At 39.5% G+C, this 13230-nt stretch overlaps 1 protein-coding gene across 1 annotated transcript in view; it reads left to right on the forward strand.

Moving 5' to 3' along the window:
- zbbx (zinc finger, B-box domain containing) overlaps positions 1-13230 on the forward strand; it is a 146491-nt gene that overhangs the window by 96310 nt on the left and 36951 nt on the right. The window contains exon 15 of the mRNA XM_059946888.1: positions 2481-2818. Within this exon, the coding sequence (XP_059802871.1) occupies positions 2481-2818 (338 nt within the window). The remainder of the gene's footprint in view (positions 1-2480; positions 2819-13230) is intronic.

Genomic DNA, 13230 nt, shown 5'->3' on the forward strand with positions numbered 1-13230 from the left:
TGGTCATCGACTCATGGAACCAAAACATCCTCTCCACATCCACTCTATCTAGCCCTTTCAATATTCAATAGATTTCATTAAGATCTCCCTCATTTTTCTAAACTCTTTTTTTAGATAGGGGCCCAAACCTGCTCACAGTAGTCCAAGTGCAATTGGATCAATACCTTATAAAGCCTCAGCATTACATCCTTGCCTGTATATTCAGGTCCCCTTGAAGAGAATGCTAATATTGCATTTGCTTTTCTTACCACTGACTTGACCTGCAAATTATCCTTTACGGAATCCAGCACTAGGATTCCCAAGTCTCTCTGCACCTGTGGATTTCTGAATTTTCTCTGTGTTTAGCAAAGAACCATTAATTTATATGGGAAAAATTTTTGTAAAAGTGAAAATCCTCTTTGTAATGTGAAAACAGGTTACTAATATAGGTCTTTTGTAAAAGCAAAGCGACGTAAAGTGAATATTCGTAAAGTGGGGGACACCTGTATTTACATTACACATGTCTGAAGTTGATTGGAGGAAGCTATTAGCCGAAAGGATGCCAAGCAGGTGGGAGGTTTTTAAAAGTGAGATAGTAAAAGTTCAAGCGCTATACAATCCTGTTAGAGTGAAGGGCAAGGCTAGCTAATCCTGATTTGACAAGGGGTATTAAGGCTTTGGCCAGGAGAATGAAGGAGGCTGATATTGTGTATAGGCAACTGGGGTCAAGAGAGTCCTTTAAGCATTATAAGGGGTGTTGGAGTACACTTAAGAAAGATAACAAAACATAAATGAACCAGGAGATATCCTTGACAAATAAGATGGAGAATCCTAAAAAGTTCTGTAGAAGTGTGTAGTGAATCACTAGATGCTAAATTGCTGAAAATATTGAAAGGCAAAGATAGTCAAAGGTAGTTTTGTTTTAAGAACAACACACTGACTAGGAAGAGAGTATGTATGCAAATCAATTATAATGCAGTATACCAGTTGCCAATGGTTGTGATGTGATAGTAAGTGTTGACTACAGAGGTGACTTGTACTTTATCTGGGTCAACCAGCTGGAAGCCTGAAGCTGCGTATTCCTTCCAGACTTTATTGGCACTTACAATGCATTGGTCAAGAAAATAATACTCCTTTTCACACACCTTAACACATGTAGCAGCAACCCTAAAAAGATTAATGATATCAGCATAAAACAACCTGCTCCATTGGCATCTCATCCTTGTCTAAAACTTGCATTTGGCCTATTGTGTTTGTTACAATATTCTGCGTTCATATAGTACCTGACTTTTTTACACTAACACCATATTCCTTGATTTTCTTAATATCTAAATATCTTTCAATCTTTGCTTTTCAATACTTCCAGCAATTTAGCATCCAGTGATTCACTACACACTAAAAGCAGTGCCTCATCTCTGATCTGAATAGCCAATCTTTTTTACAGCGTTTAAGATCTGCCTTCAGTTCAGGACAGGTGTCTATTCTGCATCCATCCTGTTAAGTTGCTTCAGAACTTTGTGCACTTCATAGACATCAGTTCTCTTTGTTCTGAGCTCAAGAGAGTATAAACATGCTTAATCTATTCTAATAAGACAGGAATAAATAAGGTAAACCTTTACTGTATTCACTGTGATAAATATACTTGGGAAGGAAGGCAAGACCTGTGCACAATTTAAGGAGTTGGTCAGACCACATTTGGAGTATTGTGAGCAGTCTTGGGCCCCACATCTAAGGAAAGATGTGCTGGTAGTGAAGTGGGTCCAGAGGAGGTTTACATGAATGATCCTTGGAATGAAAGGGTTAATGTACGAGGAGTGTTTGATGGCTCTGGATCTGTACTTACAGGATTTCATTGACATGTACCGAATATTGAAAGGTCTAGATATAGTAATCATGAGAGGATGTTTTCTTTAGTAGAAGAGTCTGGTAACCGAGAGCGTAGCCTCAGAATAGAAGGACATCCTTTTATAACAGACATGAGGAGAAATTTCAGCTAAGGGTGGTGACCCTGTGCAATTCATTGCCACAGATGGCTGAAAAAATCATTTGCTGTATTTAAAGCCGAGGTTGATAGGTTCTTGATTAGTAAGGGTGTCAAAGGTAAAAGGGAGAAGACAGGAGGATGGGGTTGAGAAGGAAAATAAATCAGCCAGGATCAAATGGCACAGCAGTCGCAATGGGTAGAATGGCCTAATTTTGCTCCTATAACTTATGTTATTGTTATACTGTCAATGTGGTCTCACCAAGGCTTTATATAATTGGAGAAAGATGCCTACTCTCTAGTATTTAAATTTTCATGCAGCAAAGGCTAACATGTGATTAGCCTTTCTAATTCTGTCATTGATTCTATTCTAAAGCATAGCATTCCATGAATAATATAATTTTAAATATTTGGTGTTTTGAGTTCATATGATAGTAATTCAATGTTGTTTGCTTGGCTTCTTGACTCCTATTGCTGTTCTATATTTTTGTGATTTTAATTTTTTTCCCTCCCTCTGTAGATTTCGCAGCAGCTGACCAGAATGGTTCATTTTCACGCTATAAGCTACCTTGTCCTCAGAATGGAACAACCACTGACACCCACTGTGCTGAAAGGCCAAGTACTGTTTCTGACAATGACAGAAACTCATCCAGAAAACCCAAGTTTGCAAACCAAATGCTTGAAAAAGCATACATTGTTAATTCTATATTGCCATCTCAGTGGACTTCTGACTTTTCAAATACTCCTCATGAAGATCCTCTTTCTGCATTGAAAATCTATAAAGAATTTGACCAAATGTTACAAGTGGACAATTTAGAGGACAGCATGAACAATGGTCTCACTGTCCAACCAACTAACGTAAGAGTTTGACACTTTTATTTTTAATAGTTGCCTCATTATAGCACATAATCCCTTAATGCCTAAAGTAACTTTCCCATGGTTAATTCTTAGAATAGTTAAACTCATACAGTTTTATCATCTCTAAAGAATCCGGCATGCTCGGGCTTTCCCCTCATTTCTTCAACACTTATGAATTGATTAACATTTCAGCAGTAGTATTATAAAGGGAATATACCTGTAGCTCCATTAGTAACAACTCAAATCAAAGCATTTGACAAGTGCCATATAAGTTGTATAAAGTAAGTCATACTGAGTTAAAAGAAAGACTTGCATATATAGAAGACAAAAGGAAAAGATGGTATGAAAATACATTATTCAGATTTACAGAATATTAGTGCTGTGCCCTGGGAAACTATGTTGAAGCAATTTTTTAAAAATTCTTTTTATATCATTGAAACCCCCTTTTACAGGGTGGCTCTGGAAGTGCAGCTCGTTAGCCTCTCACTAACAGCCACTTAATTCCGTGGCGAGAAACCCACCTTTCTTAGGCTTCATATGTCTAAAGTGTACATGACTTTGGTTGAGCCAAATCCATGATGTTGGGATATCTAGCCCATTCAAACCCTGGTTTCTGTGAATGCTGTGTGATTTACTGGCCTCGCCAATCGCCTGTGGGCAAGAAATAACAGATCATACACTGCATAAAATTAATATGAAGTATACTTAAGAATGTTAACTTAAGCAAACAGTTAATAAAGGAAAGAAAAGAAAAATAAAGCCCATTGTACTTAAACAGTCACATGTGCAAGGTGGAATTCAAATCTTGAACTTGTCTGTAATTCACGAGCTGGACCCTTGCTCTGTGTGAAAACACACACCACTTTCTGAGCATCGCTCAAAATCCATCTTGAACAAACAGGCTCTCCCACAGAAGTATTGGTCCTTCCTCCTCAAAGCCATTCATCTGCACAAAGCATCTTGTGCAACAGGGATGGAATCCTCCACCATCTTCCCTCCTGTCTTCTCCCAGCTCCCGCCAACAAAGACTTCTCTGCCCAGCATTCTCTAGAAACTGTTCTACCATCTTGATGGGCTGACACTACATTCCTAAGTTGAATAATAACGCCTCCTATCTCAGCTCAAACCCAAGAAAGCTGAAAGCAGAACAGACTACTCTTACAGAACTGCTAAAAGGAAATGCCTACAGCTTAGCAGTAAAACTCTTAACCAGGGTGTTAAAATATTTAACTGAGCAAATGCAAAATGAAATAATATCACTTTGCTCATCAAATAAAATTAGAGAACATGACCAATTTTTGTGGAGGATGTAGTTACTTTAATGCAAATAGTGTGATTCAAGGAAAATGTAGACTTAACAAGCTGTAGAACACTGAGAATGTTAAGATCTTCAACTGAAAGGAATTCTGTAACAGAAAATGAGCAGGTTTTTGAGGATTCGGATCAATGAGAGAAAAGGAGCACTTTAAAGTTGCAACAGGGCATTTTACTAAAGTGTAATAAGTGATATGTAAGTTTAAGACCATTAGAGCATAAGATAAAGGAGCAGAAATAGGCCATTTGGCCTGTTGAGTTTGCTCTGCCATTTCATCTTGGCTGATCCATTTTCCCTCTCAGCCCTAATATCCTGCTTTCTCCCCAGATCCCTTCATGCCCTGACTAATCAAGAATCAATAATGCTCTGCCGTCAATTTCCCTATTGATTTGGCTTCCACACCTGCCTGTGGCAACAAATTCCACAAATTCTTCACTCTCTGGCTAAAGAAATTCTCTTTTTCTCTGTTATAAAAGAATACCTATCTATTTTGAGGCTGTGTACTCTGGTCTTAGATTCGCCTGCCATAGGAAACATCCTCTCTGCATCTATCCTATCGAGGCCTTTCAACATGCAATAGGTTTCAATGAGGTTGCCCCCATTCTTCTGAATTCCAGTGAGTGGAGACCCAGAGCCATTAAATGTGCCTCATGTGACAAGCCTTTCAATTCCGGAATAATTTTTGTAAAATATTTTAGAATCCTCTCCAATGTCAGTACATCCTTTCCTAGATAAGGGACCCAAAACTGCCCTCAATACACCAAGTGGGGCATAACCAATGCTTTATAAAGCCTCAACATTACATCCTTGCTTTTATATTCTAGTTCCCTCGAAATTAATGCTAATATTGCATTTGTCTTCCTCACCACAGACTCAGCCTGCAAATTACCCTTCAGGGATTCCTGCATTAGGACTCCCAAATCCCTCGGCACCCCAGATTTTTGAATGTTCTCTCCATTTAAAAAATAGACTACACTTTTATTTCTTCTACCTAAATGCATGACTATACACATTTGACATTGTTTTTCATCTGCCCTTATCTGCCTAAATCCTTCAGTAGCCTCTGTACTTCTTCAAGACTACCAACCCCCTCCACCTATCTTTGCATCGTCCGCAAACTTGGCTATAAAGCCAGAAATTTCATCATCCAACTCAATGACATATAATGTTAAAAGAAGTGATCCCAATAAAGAACCCTGTGGAACACTACTAGTCACTGGCAGCCAATCAGAAAAGGATCCCTTTATTCCCACACTTTGTATCCTGCTAATTAGCCAATGCTCTATCCATGCTAGTATCTTTCCTGTAATACCATGGGTCCTTTAACTTGTTAAGCAACCTCATGAGTGGCACTTTGTCAAAGGCCTTCTAGAAATCCAAGTACGTAACATCCACTAACTCTTGTTTGTCCTGCTGGCTATTTTTTCAAAGAATTCCAACGGATTTGCCAACCAAGATTTTCCCTTAAGGAAACCATGCCAACTATAGCCTGTTTCATCATGTGTCTCCAAGTAACCTGACACCGTATTTTTTACAATGAACTCCAACATCTTCCCAACCACTGAGGTCAGACTAAATGGTCTATAATTTCCTTTCTTTTGTCTTTCTCCCTTCGTGGAGTGACATTTGCAATTTTCCAGTCATTCAGAACCATGCCAGAATCAAGTGATTCTTGAAAGATTATTATGCCTCCATAATCTCCACAACCACCTCCTTCAGATCCCTGCAATGTATACCATCTGGTCCAATTGACTTAACTACCTTCAGACTTTTCTGTTTCCCAAGAGCCTTTTCCATAGTAATGGTAACTTTACACTCTTCTATCCCCTGACACTCACAAGCTCTGGTATACTGCTAATGTCTTCCACAGTGAAGACTGATGCAAAATACTTTTTCATTTTGTGTGCCTTTTCCTTGTCCCCCATTACTACCTCTCCAGCATCATGTTCCTGCAGTCTGATCTCCATTCTCGCCTTTCATTTACATTTTATATATCTGAAGAATCTTTTGCTATCCTCTTTCATATTATTGTCTAGCTTATCTTCGTATTCCATCTTTTCCTTTATGACTTTTTTTTAGTTGCCTTGTATTGGTTTTTAATAACTTCCCAATCCTCTAACTTCCCACTAATTTTTGCTCTATTCTATGCTTCTTTGGCTTTTATGTTGGCTTTGATTTCTCTTGTTAGCCATCCTGGCTTTACTTCTGCCTCTTTGGGATATATGTGTCCTGCACCTTACGAATTGCTCCCAGAAGTTCCTGCTGGTGTTCCTTTCCAATCAATTTTGGTCAGCTCCTCTCTCATGCCTCTGTAATTCCCTTTACTCCAGTGTAATATCTGACTTTAGCCTTCTCCTTCCCAAATTGCAGGGTGAATTCTATTAACTAATTAATGTATAAAACGTAGTATAAAACTTGATAAAGTAACAAGTCTCATGCCCTTCTGCTCATTGAGGACTCCAGCTTTGTGACATCTCGCTAGAGAATCTTAGAATCCTTGGCACTGATCACGATTCTGGCCCAAGGAGGTTCAATGTACTTGTTCATTGCTTGTACTTATATAATCAAAGAGCTTTTTTCCTACTCTGCACATACCAGCAAGCTATAATTGTAAAACTAATCATTTTCCTTAATGATGGGCAAGTGTCAACTGAACCAATCTCATTTATCTCTAAAAACAAACTTACTTTGTACCACATTCTTTACGTCTTACATCTGCAGCCTTCAAGGCCTCAGGGACCCTATGAATCAAGATCTTATATTTTAGTTGTCTTCCTAATTAACATGCCTGCTCACTATGAGGACTCTGAGTGGACAGCTCCATTTTAATCTTCTTATTACATTCCAATCTCTGGAGTTAACAGTTTGCCATACTCACATGAACATGTGTCATTGAGCAGTATGGTAGCATTTTTTCAAGGGAGAGGAGATTGTTCAAGAATTCTAATTACACATTTCTCTAGAGAGATAATGTGCATAAGACGTACTGAATAAGTTAACTGGTCCTTGTAAATTGGTTAGGGTTAATTGGAGGTGTCGAGGTCTGCTGGGGCGGCATGGTTCGAAGGGCTGGAAGGGTCTATTCTGCACTATACTTCTAAATAAAATTAAAACTAAAGAATTATTGTTTAAGATGCTGGCAGAACATATAGAGGACAGCACATTGTAATATTAGTGCCATGTAGGATGTGATCCATATCCATGGGTAAACCTCAGTATTCATTCCCCAGTTCCAAATTTGATCGCATCGACTTGGGTTTTTCAATTCTTCAAGTGCCTCCTACTTGTGTGGAATACCCTACTTCTTATGACTGGCCACTGATGTACATTTTGTTTGGGCTGTTGTGTAATTCTTTTTCAACCAGCAGTCAAAGAGGGGGAGGAGGTTGTTCATTGGCTACAAAATGGTACAGCTCTTAGTCAGAGTCAGTCTATTCTATCTCAAGAGTCTCAGTCTCTTGTACTTAGTTGGCTTGGGTTGGCATTAGCGATAACTATCTCCCTGAATTGATTAATTTGAGCAACTTGGGGGAAAATAAAATTACATTGGACTCAGATTTAGAATGATGTTTTTTTCTGAGGTAACTAAGTAATGGATTGCCACTGTGACCATAGCACAAAGTGTTTGTTGTTAATAGGGATGATCATTAGGGAACAATTCTCATAAATCTGTACTGAGGTGAAGTTTTAGTAAGGATTTCTTTAAGGTACATCCACTAGTTGCCTCTCTTATGATCTATATCCCTTTACCTATATAACTCTTTCATAGTCTATGACTTAAGGGGAGTCTCACATTTTATCATAAAGAAAGTAATATTGTTTGGATACAGGGCACTAATAAATGAAGAATCACAACCACGGGGGAGAATAGATAGTCCAGAGCTATTTTACCTTGTGCTTCCTTCACATTAGATCTATCACTAATTTTTATAGTTTCCCTAGTGTTAGGTGGTATTAATATTCAAGTCTATTTCACACATTTGTCGAGCTGTCATGTTACTTCAATTACCCCCCCTTTAGAGTTTCCATTAGCCCCAAAAAGGTCCAAGTCCAAGTACATTCTAAAGGGTGGGAGTCCTTTCTGTTGTGATGTCTTCTGCACATTTACAATAGAATCTTGCCTTATTTCACTCATTCGGTTACCAAAATAGAATTGCCAGAAACATGTTGATCATGAACATATGCCATGGTCTGACTCTCAAAATTTTTTCTGCAAAACAAGGTGACAACTGCCTTTAATTTCAGCAAAATATCTTATTCATGCAGAATAAGTTTTATTGAGTCTAGACAAATAGGGATAATCATTCCTGTATTAAGACCCAAAATGTCTTACCTTGCCCATCTGCAAGGATTTCAGCCATTTGTGATGTGGTTTGGGTAATGTATACATAACTTCCCACCCTACACATTTTGGAAGGTGAAGAAATGGTAGTGGGTGTGAGACTGGTTTTGTTGCAATTAGTTATCTTTTGTATTAGTGATCCATGAGGTGATTGTGCAGGGCCTTGGGCAAAACAATCAACGACTTGAAGATGTGAGTGTTTCTTAATCTTTTGTTAATCCTCTCAATTGGGCCTGATGCTTGAGGATAATAGGGAATAACTGTTGTCAGATCCCTATTTATGTCCTGAAGAGTGAGACCTTTTATTAGTAGGCTTGCTGTAATAAGCTGTTGAAGACCATGGAGAGTGTTGTCCTAGTCCATCTTTACAGAAGACCTGAATAGGTGTCAACTATGGTTAGAAGGTACTTATGTCTCTGTAGCAGAGGAAGTGGACTAAAGTAGTCCATCTGCCATATCCCTGCGGTACTACTCCAATACTTAATATGTGCCATAGGCCTTTTTATCAATAGAAACAAGTTTTTTACTTGTTGGCAGATCTCACACTGGGACACACATTCCCAAACTTTGTCAAAAGGGAATGACAGGTCTCTTTGTTTTGCCCACTCCGCAGTACCCTAGATCCCCAAGTGACCTGAGGTGTTATGTTTCCATACATACAGGGGGCACCATTCTTCCTCGATGTGCCTAACTATGAATTTGATCTACAGTATTCTTGTATTCTGTCACCTTTCATGTGTGCAACCACATGATAAATGGTAATATCCATACTGTGGGCTTTTTCCTATGTCTTATCAAATGTATTTGGCCTAGAGTGGTTTCCCCGCAATATTGAAATTGTTAGCTTTCCACTTCAGTAACCAGATATCCATGTCATTGGCAACAGCCTGAATGTCACTGTAGATGTCTTCTTCCATGTCTTTTTCTTCCAGTATCAGTTGTACTGCAACTAATTCTGTATATTGGCTGGGGCCTTCAGCCTTGTTTCTGTAAAAAAAAGTCTGTTAGGGTTAAAAGAAGCTGCTTTCCAGCATCACTGCCCATTCTTCCAAACAGCATAACATCAGTAAATCAGACCATAGACTAAGATACAGGTGCGGAGGTTGGCCATTTGGCCCATGTGACTGTGCTCCACCATTTCATCATGACTGATAGAATTTTCCTCTCAGCCCCAATCTCCTGCTTCTCTCCATATCCCTTCATGCCCTGACATTAAACAATCTATCAACCTCTGCCTTAAATATACATATAGACTTGGCCTCCATAACTGTCTGTGGCAAAGAATTCCACAGATTCATCACCCTCTGGCTAAAGAAATTCCTCGTCACCTTCATTCTAAAAGGATGCTCATCTATTCTGAAGCTGTGTCCTCTGGTCTTAGACTCTCCCACTATATGAAACATCATCTCCACATCTACTCTATCAAGGCCTTGTACAGGTTTTAATTAGGCCACCCCCGTCTTTCTGAATTCTAGTGAATACAGGCCCGAGGTCATCAGATGCTCTTTATATGACAAACTATTCAATCCTGGAATTGTTTTCGGGAAACTCCTTTGAACCCTCTCCAGTTTCAGCACTTCCTTTCTAAGATAAGGAGCCCAAAACTGCTCACAATACTCCATGTGAGGCCTCACGAGTGCTTTATAAGGTTTCAACATTATATCCTTGTTTTTATTTTTAGTCCTTTTGAAATGAATGCTAATATTGCATCTACTTTCCTCACCACAGACTCAAATTAAAAATTAACCTTTAGTGAATCCAACACAAGGACTCCTCTTTGCAAAGTCTCTTTGCACCTCAGTATTTTGTATTTTCTCTCCATTTAGAAAATAGGCAACCCTTTTATTTCTTCTACCGAAGTGCATGATGATACACTTCCTGCCACTGTATTCCATCTGCCACTACTTTGCCCATTCTCCTAATCTGTCTAACTTCTTCTGTAGCCATTCTACTTCCTCTAGACTACCTGCCCCAAATCTGCCATTTCTGGGAAGCTGGTAATTCATTTAAAAGCATCTCCCATTTAATAGGAAAGTTTAGTAATGAGGGGTCTGTAACTAGATAACAATCTGTAGACTGAGGGGTCTGAGTCAGTTTTTCGTGTATCTTTTTGACCCTATCAGAATCTTTAGCAGCTCGCTCAGCAATGTCCCACTTTCACTTGACCAGTAGAATTCTGCTGTTCCCTTCCTACTTGACAGGTGGGTGTGTCTGAAAGAATCCAGGTCACAATGGGAATGTTGGGCTGTAGTAGCACCTTATCATTCCCCATCTCTCATTCTATTTCTACTAGTACTTAGTAACAAGACTACAGCTGTTTTTCAAAGCTGGTTTAGAGTGTAGCAGTGTCAGGTAATTTGCGAGACTAGAAGCCCAAGGGTACCATATGGCCATTTTGCTGTTGCTTAGGCAGCATCTGCTAGGCTTGCAGTTCAAAACAGTGCACTGGGAATGTATGGAGCAAGTGGCAAAGCCTGAGTGACAGCTTCCTTGGCAGTCTCAAAAGCTCGTTGTCTTGGACCCCATTCAAATTGAACTTTCCTCCAACTGATAGCATAAAGGGTTGCAATAATATTAAATAATGTCTGTGATGCCTCCAAATGCTGAGCAACCCAAGAAAGTTCTGGATATCTTGCTTGTTTGTTTGAGTTGCTATGTCCAGGATCTTGTTTTAAGCTTTATCTCGTATTACATAATCTCCTTTGGCCCACTGAATACCCAAAATTTGAACAGCTTTCAATATAGGGATCTTGTATCTTAGCTGGATCAATCACCCATCCCCAGGATTGCATATGCTTTACTAAGGTGGTTAGGGCTTCTACAGCATCTTTCTCAGTTAGCCTACATAATATGGTCAATGTAATGAAACGACCTTAATGTCAGGAGATAGAGAGCATTTATCCAGATCCCTGGGCACTCTACCATCTTAAAAATGTAAAGACAAACTGATCATCAATAGGAATGAAGAAAAATTAATTTGCCAGGCCAATTATGGTGTACCAGGGGTCAGTTCCCAACGAGAGGTCCCTAGGTAAGGTCACCACATCAGCACTGCAGCAGTGAAAGGGGCATGTTTATTTAACAAGTGATAGTTGGTCAATCACTAACTAGCAATAATTTTTTTAACTGGCCAGACTGGGCTGTTGTAACTCAAATCAGAAGGCTGTCTATAGTTTTGCCTATTTGCCTATGGTTTACAGTGTTGCCTTATGCACACCACATGAGAGTTACAGAATAGGACAAATTCCCACTTATTGCTTCCCACCACCAACATCGCCTGTTGTATCACAAAAGAAAATATACCCAAAGGGATCTGTATGGTGGATCCCTTTACCAGATCCATGCCCAAGATGTCCTCAGGTACTTTTCTGAGTTTCAGGCAGGGACAGTATGTGGCAAACTGTTACGAGCAGACAATCAAACATCACTTCACACTGCTAGATCAGCACCCATGAAGTGTTAAATATTGCCATGGATTAGAGCAACTTCAGCACCAGCGTCTATCAATGATATTCCCCCTATTTATTTCCCCTTTTCCACCATAAGGTTATTTGAATGTAAGTCTCCACCTGATACTCCAGACATGCTTGCACTGAACCCTGCAGCCTTAGCCCTAGCTATATTCTAAAAGGTGGTTGAGATGACACAACTGATTGAGTTCCTTTAGGTCTGGATAGAGCCATGAAGTCATGACTGACAAAGGAGATGTCGAGGATTCAACTGCTCCTTCCACTTACTTTGATCTCTCAGTTGGGTCTGCCCTGCTCCACAATGCTTCCTCCATGGGATATACAAGACCCCTGTTGGAAACACCAATATTATCCTTGTTTATATCTGCTTTTGACAGGTCAAGAGCATTCCTTTCCTAGTGAGTTTCTATTTATTTTGATCAGTACCTTTCTTTGCTTTATAATTCTTCCTGTTTTGGCCCAGCTTAATTTTAACTGTTTTAACTTCAATCCACACTCCTCCCATTTCCACTTGTGCAATTATATTTATCAGGACAGATCAACCAGAAATACATAGAGCATGAATCACAGTGTCCTCTAAAACTGGGTCCAAAGTCATGGAGAGTGTTCAGCACTGAATCCATTAAACATCAAACTGCAGAGTCCCCTGAAAGGAGTCCCACAGCATGAGCCGCGATTAAACCTTGCAGCATGGGGCTCAAGACTCCTGCACCATCCTCCAGCAGCGGCAAGAGGGGTCCTAATGTATGGTCTTGACCTGAAGTGTTGATTGTTTACTGTTTTCCATAGATGCTGCCTGGCATGCTGAGTCCCACCAGCATTTTGTGTGTGTTGCATCGTCATAGATGAATTGGCAAATTGGCTTAGTATTATCACATGCAATAAAGTACAGTGGTAATCTTGTCTTGCACCATTCATACAGAAAAAATCATTACAACAGTACATTGAAGGAGTACAAAGTAAAACAATAACATAATGTGAATAAAATGTTCCAGTTACAGACAAAGTGCAGCACAGGTAGACAGTAAGGTACAAGGTCACATCAAGATTGATTAGGAGGTCAAGAATCTATCTTATCTTACAAGGGAACAGTTCCACTGTCTGATGACTGGGATTGAAGCTCAGAATCAGGTTGTGTCATGATACCATTTCATTTGGTTCTCTAGCCCCTTTCCTGTACTCTTGATTCATTGTTATTTGAGATGTGGCTCACCTTGGTGGTAGCAAACTTGTAGATGGTGTTAGAACAGCTTCTGATTACTCAGTTATGAACGTATAGGGAGCT

The sequence above is a fragment of the Hypanus sabinus genome, chromosome 2 (genome assembly GCF_030144855.1).
Source record: "Hypanus sabinus isolate sHypSab1 chromosome 2, sHypSab1.hap1, whole genome shotgun sequence".
Taxonomy (NCBI): Eukaryota; Metazoa; Chordata; class Chondrichthyes; order Myliobatiformes; family Dasyatidae; genus Hypanus; species Hypanus sabinus.